Source organism: Schistocerca gregaria, chromosome 5, assembly GCF_023897955.1.
Source record: "Schistocerca gregaria isolate iqSchGreg1 chromosome 5, iqSchGreg1.2, whole genome shotgun sequence".
Taxonomy (NCBI): Eukaryota; Metazoa; Arthropoda; class Insecta; order Orthoptera; family Acrididae; genus Schistocerca; species Schistocerca gregaria.
The window spans coordinates 171,616,792-171,637,728 of record NC_064924.1 but is presented as its reverse complement, the minus strand read 5'-3'; the positions used below and the strand labels follow the sequence as shown (position 1 = coordinate 171,637,728).

Here is a 20,937-nt window from a genome sequence, read left to right as displayed (position 1 = left end):
AAGAGACCGGTCCAAGAAGGTGAATACTATTATGGTGGGGCAATGGAAACGATCAGTGTTGGAATTCGTACGGAACACGCTTAACGAAACATGGAATGCAAGAAGTAACGTGACAGTTTTCCTTTGGATTACCGCTTCATCACGTGTTCCAAACGCAATATTCCCGACTTCCTCTGATCACCTCGAGATCTTGTGACAGGATGTTTGTTATCGGAACGACCTCCGCAGATGTCAGCGCTTAAAGATAACGACTGATAACTGGATATTACACCACTGCTGGTACCGAGATACACAGTTTATATGCAGGGAGCAGACAGCCTGGGAGTACCAACAGACGTTAGGCGCCACATAGGTGAGTACTAACCAATAGCTCATTGGAAAGATTACGGTAGCGGTATATGCAGTGACGCGGATCAGCTACTCTGCTTTGCAGGGCAGAGAAATTTACTCAGTCTATTCAAATGTATACGTAGACATGATTTTCAACTACTCTCCTTCCCAGTATGGTAAAACTAGATATCCCTGAAAGCTATGGCCCCCTTTTTTTTTACTTTATTGAGTTTCGATTCCCCCCGAAAAGTATGGCGCAAAGCAATCATCAAAAATTATTATCCGCCCAGACCAAATAACGAGAACGATGACGAACAAAATGAAGAAAAAAAGTGGTTAGTTTCGCTGTCTCAAGATAACGGGCACCTGCGTTCGATTCCCGGCCGGGTCGGAAAATTTCATCGCTTGGGGCCTGAGTGTATTGTGTTGTTCTAATCATTCCACCTCACTTTCATTAACGGACAAGTCGCCGAAGTGGAGTTAAATAGAAAGACTGGCAGCCGGCGAACGAAAAACCCCACCTCCCAGCCAGTAACGCAATACGAGCACATAATTTTCATCGAAAGAGATCATATGGGACATGACGTCAAATTTGTGACTGGAATGAGGATTTCTTGGTAAAGAGGACGCAGCATGTTATTCTTCGACGGGAAAGTCATCGACAAGTGTATATAATTAATATGCCCCTGGTAAGTGTGCTGGGATTATTGGCATTCGTGTTATACACTACTTGGCCTCTAAAATTGCTTCACCGAGAAGAAATGCAGATGATAAACGGGTATTCATTGGATGCTTCCAATGTGCGTTCACCGCGATGTCGCCAAACACGGATGCGACCATCATGATGCTGTAAACAGAACCTGGATTCATCCGAAAAAGTGACGTTTTGCCATTTGTGCACACAGGTTCGTCGTTGAGTACACCATCAAAGGCGCTCCTGTCTGTGATGAAGCGTCAAGGGTAACCGCAGCCATGGTCTCCCAGCTGATAGTCTATGCTGCTGCAAACGTCGTCGAACTGTTCGTACAGATGGTTGTTGTCTTGCAAACGTCCCAATCTGTTGCCTCAGGGATCGAGACGTGGCTGCACGATCCGTTACAGCCATGCGGATAAGATGCTTGTCATCCCGACTGCTAGTGATACGAGGCCGTTGGGATCCAGCACGGCGTTCCGTATTACCCTCCTGAACCCACTGATTCCATATGCTGCTAACAGTCATTGGACCTCGACCAACGCGAGCAGCAATGTCGCGATACGATAAACCGCAATCGCGATTGGCTATAATCCGACCTTTCTCAAAGTCGGATACGTGATGGTACGCATTTCTCCTCCTTACACGAGGCATCACAACAACGTTCCACCAGGCAACGCCGGTCTACTGCTGTTTGTGTATGAGAAATCAGGTAGAAACTTTCCTCGTATCAGCACGTTGTAGGTGTCGCCACCAGCACGAACTTTGTGTGAATACTCTGAAAAGCTAATCACTTGCATATCAAAGCATCTTCTTCCTGTCGGTTAAATTTCGCATCTGTAGCACGTCATCTTCGTGGTGTAGCAATTTTAATGGCCATTAGTGCATGTTAATGACCTCGCAGACAATGTTAGTAATAACCTCAGACATTTTGCAGATGGTGCAGTTATCTGTAATGAAGTACTGCTTTAAAAAAGCTGCACAAACATTCAGTCGGATCTTGATAAGATTTCAGAGTGGTGCAAAGATTGAGAATGCCTCGTTAGTACGAAATTCCGTTTGTTGTTTTCTTGCATGATGGATGAAGAGCAACATTCAGATACCATATTCCTAGATTTCCGGAATGCGTTCGACATAGTGGCCTGCTGCTGACCGTTAACGAAGGTCCGAGCATAAGGACTAGGTTCCCAGATATGTGAGGGGTTGAAGACTTCTTAAGTAATAGAACCTAACAATCGTCGTTGGCAAAGCTTCATCAGGGACAAACGTGCCGTCAAGAGTGCCCCAAGAAGTGTGATTTGACCGCACTTGTTCTCTATACACACTACTGGCCATTAAAATTGCTACACCACGACGATGATGTGCTGCAGGCGCGAAATTTAACCAACAGGAAGAAGATGCTGTGATATGCAACTGATTAGCTTTTCAGAGCATTCACACAAGGTTGGCGCCGGTGACGACACCTACAATGTGTGGACATGAGGAAAGTTTCCAACCGATTTCTCATACGCACAGAGCAGTTTACCGGGGTTGCCTGGTGATACGTTGTTGTGATGCCCCGTGTAAGGAGAAATGGCTACCATTACGTTTCCGACTTTGAGAAAGGTCGGGTTGTAGCCTATCGCGATTGCGGTTTATCGTAAAGCGACATTGCTGCTCGCGTTGGTCGAGATCCAGTGACTGTTAGCAGATATGGAATCGATGGGTTCAGGAGCGTAATACGGAACGCCGTGCTGGATCCCAACAACCTCGTATCACTAGCAGTCGAGATGAGAGGCATCTTATCCGCATGGCTGTAACGGATCGTGCAGCCACGTCTCGATCCCTGATCAAACGATGGGAACGTTTGAAAGACAACAACCATGTGCACGAACAGGTCGACGATGTTTGCAGCAGCACGGACTATCAGCTCGGAGACCATGGCTGCGGATACCCTTGACGCTGCATCACAGACAGGGGCGCCTGCGATCGTGTACTCAACGACGAACCTGGGTGCACGAACGGCAAAACGTCATCTTTTCGGATGAATCCAGATTCTGTTTACAGCATCATGATGGCCGCATCCGTGTTTGGCGACGTCGCGGTGAACGAACATTGGAAGCGTGTATTCGTCGTCGCCATACTGTCGTAACACCTGGCGTGATGGTATGGGGTGCCATTGGTTACACGTGTCAGTTACCTCTTGTTCGCATTGACGGCACTTTGAACAGTGGACGTTACATTTCGGATGTGTTACGACCCGTGGCTCTACCCTTCATTCGATCCCTCCGAAACCTCACATTTCAGCAGGATAATGCACGACCGCATGTTGCAGGTCCTGTACGGGCCTTTCTGGGTACAGAAAATTTTCGACTGCAGCCCTGGCCAGCACATTCTCCAGATCTCTTACCAATTGAAAACGTATGGTCAATGGTGGCCGAGCAACTGGCTCGTCACAATATGCCAGTCACTACTCTTGATGAGCTGTGGTATCGTGTTGAAGCTGCATGGGCAGCTGTACCTGCACACGCCATCCGAGCTTTGTTTGACTCAATGTCCAGGCGTATCAAGGCCGTTACTACGGCCAGAGGTGGTTGTTCTGGGTACTGATTTCTCAGGATCTATGCACCCAAATTGCGTGAAAATGTCAGGTCTAGTATAATATATTTGTCCAGTGAATTCCCGTTTATCATCCACATTTCTTGTTGGTGCAGCAATTTTAATGGCCAGTAGTGTACGCAAACGATGTGACTGCGACTGTTTGCTGACGACGTAGTAGTGTAGGGAGAGAGTTGTCGTGGAGCGGCTGTAGGAGATACAGGACGGCTTAGACGGGAATACTATTCCATGTGAGGAATGGCAGCTTGCTCTAGATGTAGAAAAACGTAATTTAATGCAGATGAGCAGGAAAAACAATGGTGTAATGTTCAAATTCAGTCTTTGTGGTGTGCTGCTTAACACAGTCACGTCGCTCAAATATCAAGGCCTAACGTTGAAGAGCGGTATCAAGTGGAAAGAGCACGTGAGGTCGGTAGTAGGGAGGGAAAATGGTCGACTTCGATTTATTTGGAGAAATCTAGGGAAGTGTAGCTCATCTATAAAGGAACCCACATATGAAACACTAATGTGAGCCATTCTTGAGAGCTGCTCGAGAGTCTGCGATTCCCACCTGGACGGGGAAAGGAACACATCGAAGGTGCTAGATTTATTAATTGTAGGTTCGAAGAACACACAAGTATTACGGAGATGGTTCGGGAAATCAAATGGGAATCTCTGGACGGGTAGCGACGTTCGTGTCGCAAAACAGTATTGGGAAAATTTAGAGAAGCGGCATTTGCGCTTGACTGCAGGATGGTTCTACTGACACCAACGTAAATTTCACGTAAGGACCACGAAGAAAAGATGAGAGAAATTAGGGCTCGTAGGAGGCGTACAGATAGTCGTTTTTCCATCGCACTATTTGCGAGTGAAATAGGAAAGGGAATGACTAGTTAAAGTATGATTTACCTTCCACCGTGCACCGTATTTTGAGATAATTACAAGGGTCAAAAAGCCATTGGAACAATCATTCTCCGCATGTTCCATATGTGAATGGAACGGAAAAAGTTCTAATCGCTGGTACACTGGGAAGTACACTCTGCCACGCACTTCACAATGGTTTGCAGTATATGGATGTAGACACCTCTAGGAGTACATGAACTATAACTAGACGTCACGGTTTCAGCTGCGGCAATGTTAAACTGTTGAAAAATGCTAGGATAGACAGAAAACGTATACCGTTCATAAGGGAACGGACTGTAGGCGAAGACGTAATTACAAACGTGTTGAATAGAAAACAAAACTGGCGTGTGCATGTAGTCAAGCTAAAGTATGATAAGTAGAGCTAGGCAATCTTGCGATGGGTTCCAAGAGATGAGAAAGTGAGATGGCATCTCAATGGAAATTGGCTGGATGACTCAAGAAAACACAAAGGTTCAAAGTCGCTACGTTTTGCTGAAGGCAGTAATGTATCGAGAATTCTGTAGAAGTCCAGTTTCCTGTAGTCTACATCAAATTACTGATGACGATAATGACGATGACTACGTTAATTAAATTAAACAGGTCTAACATTGTTATATTAGGTGTCTCGAACGTGATCTGAGGCCACTAAAAGACTGGAACAGAAAATTACAGTGAAGAGCCAAAGAAGCTGATGTATCTGCCTAATATCGTGTTGGGCCTCCTTGAGTGCACTGAAGTGCTGCAACACGACGTGGCGTGGACTCGACAAATGTCTGAAGTAGTGCTGGAGGAACTGACACCATGAATCCACCACAACTGCCCATAAATCCGTAAGAATACGAGGGGCTGGAGATCTCTTCTGAACAGCACGTTGCAAGGCCTCCCAGATATGCTCAATAATGTTGATGTCTGGGGAGTTTGGTGGCCAGTGGAAGTGTTTAATCTCAGAAGAGTGTTCTTGGAGCCACTCTGCAGCAGTTCTGAACGTGTGGGGTGTCACATTGTCCCGATGATTTTCCCATTGCACAATGGACATGAACTGATGCAGGTGATCAGACAGGATGCTTACGTACGTGTCACCTGTCAGAGTTGTATCTAGACTATCAGGGGCCCCATATCACTTCAACTGCATACGCCCCACACCATTTCAGTCTCCTCCAACTTGAATAGTCTGCTGCTGACATGCAGGGTCCATGGAAGCACGAGGCTGTCTCCATACCCGACACGTCCATCCGCTCGATGTAATTTTTATCGGATTCCTGACATCCAAGGTACACTCTTGAAATGGTCGTACGGGAAAATCCCCACTTAATCGCTTCCTCGGAGATGCTGTGTCCCATCGCTCATGTTCCGACTGCAACACCACATCCTAACTCACTTAAATCTTGATAACCTGCCATTGTAGCAGCAGTAAGCGATCTAACAACTGCACCAGACGCTTGTCTTACATAGGCGTTGCCGACCGCAGCGCCATATTCTGCCTATTTAGAAATCTGTGCATTTGAATACGTATGCCTATTCATTGTAATTGAGACGTGTGGTAAATCAACGAAAAAGTGAAAATTTTGTTACACTGTTGCTGTTGGTACGCGTATTTCTTCGATTTGTTGAAATGTTAAAATAAATAGACCGCGTAGCTCTTTGTTGGCAGCGGCCACACGTTTCATAGAAATAGACACAAAGTTATACAATGCACTTATAAAACATTTTTATTTAAAGGCATGGATGGTAACATCACACAATCTGAGTTGGAAAAAGGGATGATGGGACGGGGATTCCGCAACAGCACCCAAGGCCGTTTATTGCTAAGACTTTAATCGTAGTCTATAACCACTACTATCGGCGCGATCGAGAATTCCTCTGTGGAAATTGTTCACACAGTTGATGGTATCGTCATAGAAAACCGTAGCACTGAGGTTCTTGAGATCGCTCCCATCTTATCTGAATGTGAGCCCAATATTCCGATTGAAATTGTGCATACTATGGAGCAGCTAGCACGTAGTATCACGTATCTATTGATTGCAGAACTGCGACTGGAAACGTTGAAGCACAATCATGCAGGCTCCTGACGTCATGAGGTGATATTAGCCAAAAGTAGACCCCCTCCCCCCCACCGCCCCCAATTACAATTAACGTTAAAGTTGTGTGCTAAGGTTAAAACGCACTGCTCAGTACGAGGATCCTTTTGTTGGTAGAAAAAGTTCTCATACCCTATACATTATGATGACAAAAGAGCACGATCACTACTTCTAAATAGTTCTACCGTCCACTCTGTTGAACCAGATTTTGTCCCAGGTGTCTTATACGTTCCCTGACCTCGGACAATTACTCGGAGTGAATACACTATCGACAAGTGAATAGGCTATTCATGCTGTAAATGAATATTATTTAGAATTATCAGAACTGTGTAGCTTCCCAATAGTGACATTAACTATTCAGTAGTGAGATGTTTTGCTGTATCCAAGAGAATAATGGATATGTATCAATACAATGTTATGGAAAAGAAATTACCCAAGCAAAATTGGAATAAACAGAAAATTTACTTATCTTTTGTAGTTCCTTGACAGCCATTTTTAATATTTATTTCCTGACCATTGGTATTTCAAAAAATATTTATCTCCGAAAACAATTTTCGTTATTGATCCCGTTTCATTTCGGAAAATTAAGCATCTGATTACATTCGCTCGCCATGAGCTCATTCCGAGAACTTTCTGTCACCCTGAGCGTACTGACTACTTCACAAAAGCCACATTTGCCGAAGTTGGTAGGAAGTAAAAAAAAACATAGATGCAATTTTCATCTACAAAATGATGTCCTCAGAACTTCAATATAAGATATAAATATATTTAACGTTACAAAACCAACTAGTTCATTCAATTGACGAGTTTTTCAACAGAACGTAGAAAAATTAGAATCTAATCACAATAAACATTATTTTAAAGTTTACTAACATTGGCAGAACCACAGCCATGTACGAAATATGCGATGCCCCACGTCTCGATAGTAACGTATGGACATACGAGTATCCCCTCCCACAAATGGCCCGATAGCCCTGATAATATCATAATTCTATAAAATTGTTTTCCTGAGAAACTAAAAATGTTCAAATTTCGCCGAAACAAACTCAGTGAGATCACTGACTGCAAATTACATCGGAAAATAAATTTTGTTTTGTATGTATTACAAACGTGTCAATCTACCCCTTGTATGTTGCCTGACACTCGGAGTCTGGAATGAGTTAGAAAAGAGTAGGAGTTTTCCATTTCTTCGATGTCTAATGCACGGGAATAAGAAGGTTAGTGTTTAACGTCTCGTCGACAACTAGGTCATTAGGGTCGGAAAACTAGCTCTGGTGAGGGAAGATTGAGGAAGGAAATCGTGCATGCCGTTTCAAAGGAACTAATCCGCTGAGGAAAACGGGAAATTGGATCTTGTGGACCAAGTGTACTGGGCTAAACGAAGAGTGTGGTGAGTTTTAAATATTGCGTTTTGGGAAAATAATTATTTGCTATTTTGACGATACACAAAGTTCTTAATTTTAGCTGCCAGTGGGGAAGCAGAAGGGCCAGTTTCACATCCCAGTCCGGCTCAAGTTTTCAGCTTTCCTCTTTGATTTAAACCAATGCCCATTCGCAGCTAATGTCATTAATTCCTTTATGTCTTGATTCACAGTTACCGCAGGATGTAAATGGTGCCCGTTCTTTCCGACACTTCCGAAAGGACAGGCACTGCATATATACTTAAAGTTCTGTCCTCGTAACTGCTTCCTCTGTTTAATCATCGCGATGTTGATTTAGCCGAGAATTCATACCGTCTGTGTTCAGTTGCAATCGTCCCACGATGCCGCTCCTACCAACTGACAATAATAGCGATAACAGCAGTTGCTTTCGGCAGCTTTCCCTCCTACTCTTCTGCATCTTTGTTAATCCGTGAAGGGGAAGACGTGTACAGTATGCTTGAACAGTCCTTAATAATATAGCGCAAGTATAAATAGCATTTTTCTTTCGAGATATCGCATAACGCTCGACAATGAAAACAGTGAAGTTTCTCAGACGTAATAGTAGATAACACAATTTGTAGAAATGCGCAGATACCACAACGTTCTGTAAAAACATTGAAATAATATGATGAAGTTGCAAAGAAGTTTCGTAGTAACGTGACATATGTACGGAATTGCATTCGATAAGCAGCAGCTGTGTCACTGAAACAATATCCCTTCGTTATTCCAGAGAGATCACGATGGGGATCTACTTCGACTCGTGGCTCACGGAGCTGCTGGTGGTACTCTCACTGCCGATAATCTACATCTACCTCAAGTTCGTCTTCGTCCACTACCGCTTCTGGAAGAGCAGGGGCGTTCCTTACGACGAGCCGACCTTCCCTTTTGGAAGTCTGCGTGACAGCTTCTTTGGCAAGCTCTCGATGGGCTTGACCATCGCCAAAGTTTACAGGAAACACAAAGGTAAGCTTTCTGCACCTGCACTTCGCTATTCTTCCTCTCCTCAGAATTTTAAACTCCGAATGTCCCAGGCCTGTCATCACCTGCTATCTTCTCACTGCTTATATTCAAATGCTAATATTATTAGTAGGAGTAGCAGCTTTGTTACTGTATGCAACTTTGTTAGAGTACGTAAAATGATAAACAGTGCATCAGGTCAGTCAGGCACCATGTCTTAACCAGGGACCAAATGACTTTCTGCTGTTATAAAGTGAGCTTCATAAACAAAAACATCACAGTATAACACTGTTGTCATAATTACACCCGCAGTATATCTGCTTTTTTATGCTTTTTTAGGAAATCACCAGTGAGCAAGGAAATGTATTGAGTAGGCACAAGGTGGGAAGACTTTTTAGAACGGTGGAGAAGTGTGAACAGCTAGGGTGCTTAATTTTTTTTCCATCACGCTTCTGACTCGTTTGATGCTGTACGCCACGAATTTCTCCTTGTGTCAATCTCTTATCTCATAATAGCACTTGCACTTAACGTACTCCAAATCCGTTACTCCCATACAGTTTTTACCCTCGACAGCTCCTTCAAGTACCACGGACATACTCGTATGTCCTGCCATCCCGTCCCTTTTTGTTCCACATATTCCTCTCCTTGGCGATTCTGAAGATAATCTCCTCATTTCGCATCCTATCAGTCCACCTAATCTTCAACATTCCTCTGCTGCACCCCATTTCAAACTCTTTCGATTCTCTTAGTTTCCGGTTTCCTCACAGCCCATTACTCACGTCCATATAATTCTGTAATCCAAACATACGTTATCAAAAATTTCTTCCTCAAATTACGGCCGATGTTTGATACAAGTAAACTTCTTTTGTGCAGGAATGCCGTCTATTCCTGCGCTAGTCTGTTTTTTACGTGCTCCCCCCTTTATCCATCATGTGTTATTTTGCTTCAAACGTAACAGGACTCCCGCCCTCACTTTGACTAGTTCGTGCTCCCCAACTTTGGTAAGTTGATCGTTAAGCTCAATCTCACTACTCCTCGTTACTTTCATCTTGCGTCACCTTACTCTCAGTTCATATTCTGCACTCGTTTGACCAGAGGTGTCTAAGGCAATGCTGCCTAAGAAGTGAGCATCTATCACAAGACTGGGGAAAACATAAATTCCATAAAATTCTATTTAATAATTTATGATAAATTGAATATTTTCAGTCTGAATCTCTCGCCAAGCGCTGCTATTCTCTCATTGGTCCACACCGGCTCTTTTTTTTATTTTTCTTTCGCGGCAGTTATTGTTAGTGGTGTTGAGTACATATGTGTGGCCCAAACATACTTCAAAATATACATCCAAGCTTGATGTTCTATTCTACAGAATGGTCCATTAGGGTTCAATGAATATTCCCTCTCACGTATCATATATGTCATAAAGTGAACAAAAATTTTATTGTGCTAAACTCAGGTGTATTTTAGGATTTTAAGCACTTAGCGACTTCCATCGATTTTTTAGCATAATTTCAAGCCTTCTCTAAGCTTTCCCTCACTGACATGATTAACGGTATATATTTTTATTTTTAATAAAAATTAAAACATTTTATTTTCATTTTAATAAAAGTATGTATTTAGAAAGAAACACGTTATATATCATTGATAATCAGGCAGTAAAAATTGCGTAAATCTATTAAGAAATACTTGCACCTCGCCACAGATTACAAACCATATAATTTTATATATTTTTAAATGCCATTATATTGAAAATAAACAATATACCTTCAACTATACCAAAAATCACAAAAAAAACTTACATATTTTTCTTACTTTCAGTTTTGTTAACTTTTTATTACATATTTTAAAGCCACTTGATTATCAATTTCATGCTCGACTGCCAAAATGGCCAAATCATTAAGACGATTTTGTGTACTAGTGGAACATAAAAAGTTTTTAATTAATTTTAACTTAGAGAATGTCCTTTCCCTAGTTGCTACAGTTGTTGTCATAATTGTCAATAGTCTTAAAGCAATACTAAGATTTATATCAGAAATTAACTTTGTAATGAAGCGCAGTAGATTGCTTACACATTCTTTTTTGACCAGAGTGCAAATATTGCTGAAATTTGCTCCTCTAATACCATCCCATTTATATGAACAGAATCACCATCAATTACAACACGCTCTACATTCTTAGTGTTTAAGTAGCATTTCTTTGGACGTATATTATGTAACAACTGAAAATAGTTACTATGATTACTAAGTTGTCCAAATCTAGTAGCTAATGCATTTAGTGGTTGATTGATTGTAAAATAAAAAAGAACACATTTTACACTGTTCTTTTGGATCTGTGATAGGTTCATCTGATGCTTCGTATGAGAAGTTCCTCTTTATTCTTCTACAGCATTATCGATTTACCGTTAATCCTAAATTAGCCTTCACATCACTTGCGGTAGCAGGTTCTTGTGCACCAATAACAGCTTCATTGAAGGACGAATCCGATCGAAGATTCGCGAAAAGTATTTTGCAGTTTTGTTTGCTTCAAATTGGTTACTGGGTTAATGGAATTTAGTATTTCATGCCAAATAACTAATGAACACACCGACTTAACTCGTTTTATACAATTTCACAACCCCAAAGCCTCATCTCTTGTTAAATTAGCAATTTCTTGGTTTTCGTAAAGCGTCATGTACGTATCCCAATTCGAATCTGAAAGGCTTTAAGGCTGTATCTTATTGTCTCACCTAGTGTCACTCAATGGTTTCAAATTTAAACCTCGAAGATGATTCAAAAGTATTGCCTACCAAAAAGTAGCCACCAAAAACAAAAATTAGTTTTTGACCAATGTTGAAGAAATCAGCAGCTTCCAAGGATGCTTTTGCCATATTATTAACAACAAGATTTATTGAGAAAGTTGTTATTACATAGAACATAAAAAGCTGCCGATTCATATTGTTTAATTAGAGATTGCGCTATTGCTTTCATCCCTAGTATTAGATTTATTTTCATATCCCTGCTCTCTGATATCTTCCAAATTTAAACCTATTATGATATCAGACATCTGTTTCCTGTGGATCTTGCAACTGCTAAGAGGCTTGAATAGCTTTCACTGATTTCAGGTTCAACTTCAGCCTTAAATTTATTGATTGAAATGTATCTGATTACAAGAGCTATCTGCTCTACCCTACTGCAGTAATGTCAGAAGTCCCACCTAAAATTATGGAAAAAATACTTTAATTTTTTAATTTAATTAAAAATATGAGACTTTACAGTTTGATGCAGCCGATCCGTGCGAGGTATTGAAACGAAGTGATACGAAACAACGCGGTGGATATGACTGAAGTATTTATTGAAGAGTCATCACCAGAGACCTGAGCACTGCTATCCCACTGTTTCACGAGCCGAAGGATTCCCTGTTTGCAGGATTCCTGTGGCTGTGGTAGGAGCCAGTCCTCCACTGGGTCCTTCATTTCATCGTCCGAATTTAAGCGCATCCCTCTTAAATGTTGTTTTAGGTGACCAAATACATGGAGGTCCTACGGCGACATATCTGTGCCGTAGGTTGGATGCTCAGGCTGCTCCAACTTGAAAACTTGGCCACTACGCTTTGTGTGTCTTCGGAGACTTCTGGACGTGTTACGTGGAGCAGGATCACTCCATCCTTGAGCAGCCCAGGCCATTTGCTCTTGATCGACTAGTGTAGGCTAAGGAGTGTTTCATGGAGACTTACACACCTGAGTTATGTGGAGCAGCATCACTCCGTCCTTCAGCAGCCCAAGCCGTTTGCTCTTGATGGACTTGCTTAGTCTAAGGAGTGAATCACAGTACACGTCATTTGTTAATGTTTTTTCCATGCTCAAGGAATCCGATGAGTATGAACCTTGACCTTCAAAAAAGACGGCTGGTATGACCTTACCTGTAGAGGACACAAATTTGAGTTTTTAATGTGTGTGATGACGCATTCTTCTGTTGCCTAAATGTCTCACTACGTTATCTCAAAGCGGCACACGCAAATTTCAATCTCCTTGGTTGTTACAGCATTTTATACCTTTTCATTGGAACACTTCTCATACATGGCGTGGCCGAGCGGTTCTAGGCACTACTGTCTGGAACCACGCAACCGCTACGGTTGCAGGTTCGAATCCTGCCTCAGGCATGGATGTGTCTGATGTGCTTAGGTTGGTTAGGTTTAAGTATTTCTAAGATCTAGGGGACTGATGACCTCAGAAGTTAAGTCCCATAGTGCTCAGAGCTACTCCTCATACAACCTTGTTTTGTATATTTTTTGCGAGGGAGTAGCTTTAGTCTTTCCTTGTTTTTAGCACTCTACAGACGTCCTCTTCCATAATGGGATCAAATTCAGATAGCAATTATTTTTTAGAAATTACGGTTATTATATTCGAACAACCTATCACTTGTACCTTGAAAAGCCAGACCAGTTTTACCAAGAAATTTAGGAATTGCTATGATTCTTAGAAGCTCCTCGTTCCAGTGATTTGTTTCTGTGTTAATAAATCTTTGAACGGCTGTGCCTGTAGTTTTACAACACTTCAATCTTTGGTTCATTTTTAGCTACCATTTTTGGGCCTGAATATCAGATGGGCGCTTTAGATCGCGCAGCGGGAGACGTCATCATAATAATGAAAATGTAGATAACCAACGACTCGGGAACCACTCGCATGACTACGGTTTACATTATATGTTTGCATGCGCTAATACTTTTTGTGTCTTAAGACATCGATATTTTTGGCACATTTACAGCCCAAGTGAGGCCTCTAAATTTTGGCGCCCCGGACGAGTATCCGGTTTGCCCGCTCCTTTATCATACTAGAGTAGTGGTAATTTATTTGTTGTTACTGGAGAGTACTGGCATAGCTTGATCGGATATAAAAAAGTATGAGACACCCTGTAATTGGGCTTGGCACGGTTGCATCGCTTGTCTACCACTACCAAACGAATAACACACACGACAATGTTGCGGTTTCTATTGCAGCATCCCTAGGTTTCTGCCGTTAGACACCCATGGCTTTCAGTAAGTGTTGTGGGAGTCTTGTGATCCTTGCAACTCATAGATGGGGACAGTGCGGCCAGCTGACGCGGATAATAGTTATGTCGCCAGGTAGGATTTTTTTTTACGTTATGAAGCCAACTTTTTGTTCTTTACGGTAGAGCCGGCTCTACTAAAACGATGTTGTGGGAGGAGCTAGCAAAATTTTGATGGGAGCGCATCACTCATATACAACAGCTCGATCGCTTTTTATTAAATGTTTGACAGTGAAAGATAACAGTGCACACTGCTCTTTGATTTGTTTTCATATACTAAAAGTGAACACCAGAATGAAAAGAGATTGGGAATCTGCTATGGAAAACAAAAACTGGTTTAGGAATAACATTGATCAAATGCTGCACAGTATGTAGATGCCAAAAATGAATATGAAAAAGTCTACCTCATTTCAAATGGACATACACTACTGGCCATTAAAACTGCTACTGCACGAAGATGACGTGCTACAGACGCGAAATTTAACCGACATTTGCTGTGATACGCAAATGATCAGCTTTTCAGAGCATTCATACTAGGTTGGCGCCAGTGGCGACACCTACAACATGCTCACATGAGGAAAGTTTCCAACCGATTTCTCATACACAAACAGCAGTTGACCGCCGTTATCTGGTGAAACGTTGTTGTGATAACTCGTGTAAGGAGTAGAAATGCGTACCATCACGTTTCCGACTTTGATAAAGGTGGGATTGTAGCCTATCGGGATTGCGGTTTATCGTATCTCGATATTGCTGCTCACGTTGGTCGAGATCCAATGACTGTTAGAAGAATATGGAATCAGTGGGTTCAGGAGGGTAATACGGAACGCCGTGCTGGATCCCAACGGCCTCGTATCATTAGCAGTCGAGATGACAGGCATCTTATCCGCATGGCTGTAACGGATCGTGCAACCACGTCTCGATCTCTGAGTCAACAGATGGAGACGTTTGCAAAACAACAACGATCTGCACGAACAGTTCGACGACGTTTACAGCATCATAGACTATCAGCTCGGAGACCATGGCTGTGGTTATCCTTGACGCTGCATCACAGATAGGAGCGCTTGCGATGGTGTACTCATTGACGAACCTGCTTGCACAAATGGCAAAACGTCATTTTTTCGGATGAATCCAGGTTCTGTTTACAGCATCATGATGGTCGCATCCTTGTTTGGCGACATCGCGGTGAACGCATGTATTCGTCATCGCCATACTGGCCTATCACCTGGCGTTATGGTATGGGGTGCCATTGGTTACACGTCTCGGCCACCTCTTGTTCGCATTTACGGCATATTGAACGGTGGACGTTACGTTTCAGATGTGTTACGACCCGTGGCTCTACCCTCCATTCGATCCCAGCGAAATCCTACATTTCAGAAGGATAATGCACGACCGCATGTTGCAGGTCGTGTACGGGCCTTTCTGGATACATTCTCCAGATCTCTCACCAATTCAAATCGTCTGGAAAATGGTGAACGAGAAACTGGCTCGTCATAATACGCCAGTCACTACTCTTGATGAACTGTGGTATCGTGTTAAGGCTACATGGAGAGCTGTACCTGTACACGCCATCCACGCTCTTTTTGACTCAATGCCCAGGCGTATCAAGGCCGTTATTACAGCCAGAAGTGGTTGTTCCGGGTACTGATTTCTCAGGATCTATGCACCCGAATTGCAAGATCTATGCATCCAGATTGCGTGAAAATGTAATCACATGTCAGTTCTAGTATAATATATTTGTTGAATGAATACCCGTTTATCATCTGCATTTCTTCTTGGTGTAGCAATTTTAATGGTCAGTAGCGTATTATAGGAGAAGCTTTTTTCCTTCGCCACCGTTAACCGTAGTCCTCGGCAAATTAGTAGGGGCGTTCAATAAGTAATGCAACACAGCCAATTTCGGTTGAAAAAATGTGGTATTTATTTGGGTACATTGTGGATTATTCTTACTTCAGCTCGTAAAGTTTCACAAAGTTGCGATGGTTGGCGACTCTATACGTAGTATTCGAAATGCTGTGTTGCGGAGGTGAGAGCAGTCATTGAATTTCTTTTATCGGAAAACCAGAGTGTCGCAAATATTCGTAGGCGCTTGCAAAATGTCTAGGGGGCCTTCCAGTGAACAAAAGCAGGGTGATTCGTTGAGCGAGGCGCCTGCCATCGTCGCAACGAAGTTGCACAAACCTGTTCGACCTCTCGCGTGCCAGCGGACCGCAATCAGCTGTAACACCCTGCAATGCTGGAACGCGCAGACACTCTAATTCGAAGTGATCGACGATCACAAGCAAACACCTCGCTACTCAGCTATAGTTGGAGTCACGAACGATGGCGGTCGAGTTTAGGCTTGTTCTGCCCCGACCTACGTCACTCACTCTCAGACAGCCAATGAGCGTTCAGTAGTGAGGTGTTCTGAATGCCGTAGCTAATGCGAGCTTTAAACGTGTTCGTATCGAGTTGCTTAGTGAATTTTTATTCCATTTGTTGCTAGTTGTCATTGCTGATGGTGATGGTAAGTGATACATTCCGCTTAAGGAAGGGAGAGATATAATTTGCAGGATATACACTTTCTTCGAGCGGAAAAAATGCCTCTGAGCACTATGGGACTTAAAATCTTAGGTCATCAGTCCCCTAGAACTTAGAACTACTTAAACCTACCTAACCTAAGGACATCACACAAAGACCCGCTGGGTTCCTCGCCAAGACCAACAAAGGACGATCTGAGCGGAACTGCTTGGGTGTTACGAGGCCGATCATGATAAATTTTCGTTGTAGATCGTAACGACCGATGAAGATGAAATCATCACTTCGAAACAAAACGGCAATCCATGGGACGGCACACTCTTCTCCTTCAAAGAAAAAGTTCAAAGCCGCACCCTCAGCCTGTGAAATCATGGGGATAGTCTTTGGGGCTTTCTACGGGCTATTCTGCTTGACATCCTCCCTCACGACGCAACGATCAGCTCTTAAGTTTATTGTGCTACCCTCAGGAAATTTAAGAAGCAAGTGCAGCGTGTTCGTCGCCACAAAAAATGTAAAAGAACTTCTCCTTGTACATGGCAACGCTAGGCCTCACACCAGTCTGGGCACTGGAAAAGAGCTCACAAAACTTCACTGGACTGTTCTTCCTCATCCACCCTATAGCCCGGATTTCACACCTTCCGACTTTCATCTGTTTGGCCCAATGAAGGAAGCACTCTGAGTGGAGCAGTAGTGGATGATGGGGAGGTTATTGATGGTGCAAGACGATGGCTCCGACGCCGACCAGTACAGTGATACCACGTAGGCATATGGCCCGTCCCAGTAAGCCAATCGCGTTGAAGGGAGGTTATGTAGAAAAGCGGGGTTTTGTAGAGAAAAAAAGCACTCAGTCGTCAGGTCACAAGTGGCCCATCGGGACCATCCGACTGCCGTGTCATCCTCAGCTGAGGATGTGGATAGTAGGGGCATGTCGTCGGCACACCGCTCTTCTGGTCGTTAGGATGGTTTTCTGCCACCGGAGCCGCTACTATTCGGTCGAGCAGCTCCTCAATTGGCATCACGAGGCTGAGTGCACCCCGTAAAACGGCAACAGCGCATGGCGACCCGGATGGTCACCCATTCAAGTGGCGGCCACGCTCGACAGCGCTTAACTTAACGTGATCTGAAGGGAACCGGTGTATCCACTGCCGCAAGGCCATTGCGTTTGTACAGAAAAGAGTGAGGAATAATATGGTGTATTGCAATCCTGGATAAAACCAACTTGGTATCAGAAGAAAAGAATGTGTTGCATTAGTAACTGAATGCTCCTCAGAGGGGGGAGTGGTCATTGGTATGGTGCACTACTGACCGAGTGGCAGAACTCGTCGCTGTCCTGTCAACTTCGCGGAAATCCAACTGGGTGGGCCTGGAGCTGCGGAGCAAGGGGGGGGGGGGTGAGGGGGAGGGGAGGAGGGGAGCGGAGAGTTTGTGGCAGGACAGCCTAGCCGTACTGCCAGCTCGACGTGTCCGCCGCAGAGTACACGAGACTCCTTGAGGTTGGCATTCAACGTTGCCACGTGTATCGGAATCGGGAAAGACTGGTAGACAGAGAACGACAAACCACGTCAGCTTCTTGCGTGGCTATCTGGACAAGAATTAGTTGATTTCCATAGGTCACTTTCTACAATATATCATATTGATGTGGAATGATTCATTTTACGAAATATTTTGTGACTAGTAGAATGATACCATGCGGGCGTGCGACCCCTCCCAGTAAGTTGGCGTAAGGCCATCGCATTGACGGCAGGTTTCTGCAATGTATCATATTGGTGTGGAATGATTCATTTTACGGAATATTATGTGACTAGTAGAATGGTACCATGCGGGCATGTGGCCCTTCCCAGTAAGCTGGCGTAAGGCCATCGCATTGCCTGCGTGCCAATCGTTTATGGATTGGTCACATAATTTTTGCACTAAACAGTCTTCCAAGGTATAGCAACACTTTTCGTTGATTGCCTTATGTTCATGATTGTTGCTAGCATATGAATATCCTCAACAGTGGCATTTTCATTCTTCTCATTGCGTTCATTGTAACAAAAATGGTTCAAATGACTCTGAGCACTATGGGACTTAACATCTGAGGTCATCAGTCCCCTAGAACTTAAAAACTACTTAAACCTAACTAACCTAAGGACATCACACACATCCATGCCCGAGGCAGGATTCGAACCTGCGACCGTAGCAGTCGCGCGGTTCCGGACTGAGCGCCTAGAACCGCGAGACCACTGCGGCTGGCTTCATTGTAACAAATTTAGTTTAATATACGTTCTTTGCTACAGATAAGTATGCTGAAGAGCCAAAGAAACTGGTACAGAGCCCCCGCGAGCGCGCAAAACTGCCGCAACACGACGTGGCATGGACTCGATTAATGTCTGAAGCACTAATGGGGGAACTGACACCGTGAATAGTGCAGGGCTGTCCATAAATGCGTAAGAGTACGAGGGGGTGGAGATCTCTTCTGACCAGCACTTTGCAAAGCATCGCAGATATGCTCAAGAATGTTCATGTCTGGAGAGTCTGGTGGCCAGCGGAAGTGTTTAAACTCAGAATTGTGTTGCTGGAGCCACTCTGTAGCAATTCTGGACACGTGGGGTGTCGCATTGTCCTACTGGTATTGCCCAAGTGCATCGGACTGCACAGTGGACATGACTGGACGCAGATGACCAGACAGGATGCTTACGTACGTGTCACCCATCAGAGTCGTATCTAGACTATGAGGGATCCCATATCACTCCCACTGCACGCGCCCCACACCATTACAGAGCCTCCAACAGCTTGAAGAGCACCTTGCTAACATGCAGGATCCATGGATTCATGGGGTTGCCTCCATACCTGTACATGTCCATCCGGTCGATATAATTTGAAACGTGACTCGTCCGACAAGGCAACGTGTTTGCAGTCATCGACAGTCCAGTCATCTGTTGACGGGCCCAGGCGAGGCGTAAAGCTGTGTTTCGTGCAGATATAAAGGGTACACGAGTAGGCCTTCGGCCCCGAAAGCCCATATCGATGATGTTTCATTGAATGGTTGGCACGCTTGTTAATAACCCAGCATTGAAATCTGCAGCAATTTGCGGAAGGGCTGCTCCTCTGTCAACTTGAACGATTCTCTTCAGTCGTCGTTGGTCCCGTTCCTGCAGGACCTTTCTCCGGCCGCGGCGATATCGGAGATTTCATGTTTTAGCCGATTTCTGGTATTGACGGTACACTCGTAAAATGGTCGTACGGGAATATCCCCACTTCATCGCTACTTCGGAGATGCTGTGTTCCATCGGTCGTGCGCGGCCTATAGGACCACGTTCAAACTCATTTAAATCTTGATTACCTGCCGTTGTAGCAGAGTAACCGATCTAACAACTGCGGCAGAGTGTATTGGCGTTGCCGACCGCAGCGCCGTATTCTGCCTGTTTACATATGTCTGTATTTGAATACGCATGCCTTTACCAGTTTCTTTGGCGTTTCAGGGCACCACATCTGAAAATGATAGTTTCGTAATAGGCATTCCCGAATATATGTTACTTCCGTGCGAAATCTGGAGGCTGCCTTCCCCTCCGGCCGCAGCTGCAGCGGCAGGAAGAGCTTGATCGTGGCGGGCGCCCCATTTGAAGGGGCCGGTCTAGGAAGTGGCGTTTAGGGCTAAATGTGAATTGAGTCTCCTATAGCGCGTGTGGCGCAGCGCACGGCAGCGCGCATGTTTCTAATCTAACAGATCCTAGTGCGTCTTCGCAAATTGGGAGCGGCTTAATGGTGACGCGACACGCTTCTGCGACATGTCGCGTGCCATTGTTGTGGCAGAGTATGTAACTAAAATCGTCGTCCCTGATGAATTTGCGTTATGTTTGTCCCTGTAAAAGCTTCCGCAGACGAAGTTGTTAAGAAAAGTATAAAGTTAATTTTTGTGACATATGAGACATAATTACTGCTTCTTGTCACTTACGAGCGCCACTGATTTATGAGAGACTCCATTCGTGACAGCGCGAAAGGACGCCCTAGCCGCCTCCAGGATTCCTGTTCTCACGCTCACCTCAATAGTACCTAAAATATTCCTTAACTACTGAAGAGATTGTACATGCAGCTGTAACAAAATCTTTGTCACTGCATCCCCCTCTCAAAACAACACAATACAGATGTGCAGCTAACGTCCAGATTCTTTTAGACAATTATTCGCTCGTGGATGTCTGATGATGGATAAATTTCAAAATGTATCATATGAACAAAAAAGTCATTTCTTGCCTTTCGTTTGACTTTCACAACTGCGCCCACTCAGCTTGAATGCAGAACTACCGATTGTTTCAATATCAAGTTTGACGTCAGAGAACAAATGGCAAAAAAATATTTTTTCTTGTTATAAATGAACAATTGTTTTGATTTTGTTGCCCTTTACTTGTACTATGAAACCTTGCTTCTTGCCAAATTTCATGATTCTAGGTAACGGGAAGAACCCTATA

General features: G+C 43.9%; 1 protein-coding gene across 1 annotated transcript in view; it reads left to right on the top strand.

Annotated features, from left to right (window-relative positions):
- The first annotated feature begins 289 nt into the window (after positions 1-289).
- The window catches only part of LOC126272308 (cytochrome P450 6k1-like), a 63,274-nt gene continuing 42,626 nt past the window's right edge, over positions 290-20,937 (top strand). Inside the window, exons 1-2 of the mRNA XM_049975082.1 lie at positions 290-352; positions 8,731-8,963. Of these exons, the coding sequence (XP_049831039.1) occupies positions 8,741-8,963 (223 nt within the window). The 5' untranslated portion in view covers positions 290-352; positions 8,731-8,740. The remainder of the gene's footprint in view (positions 353-8,730; positions 8,964-20,937) is intronic.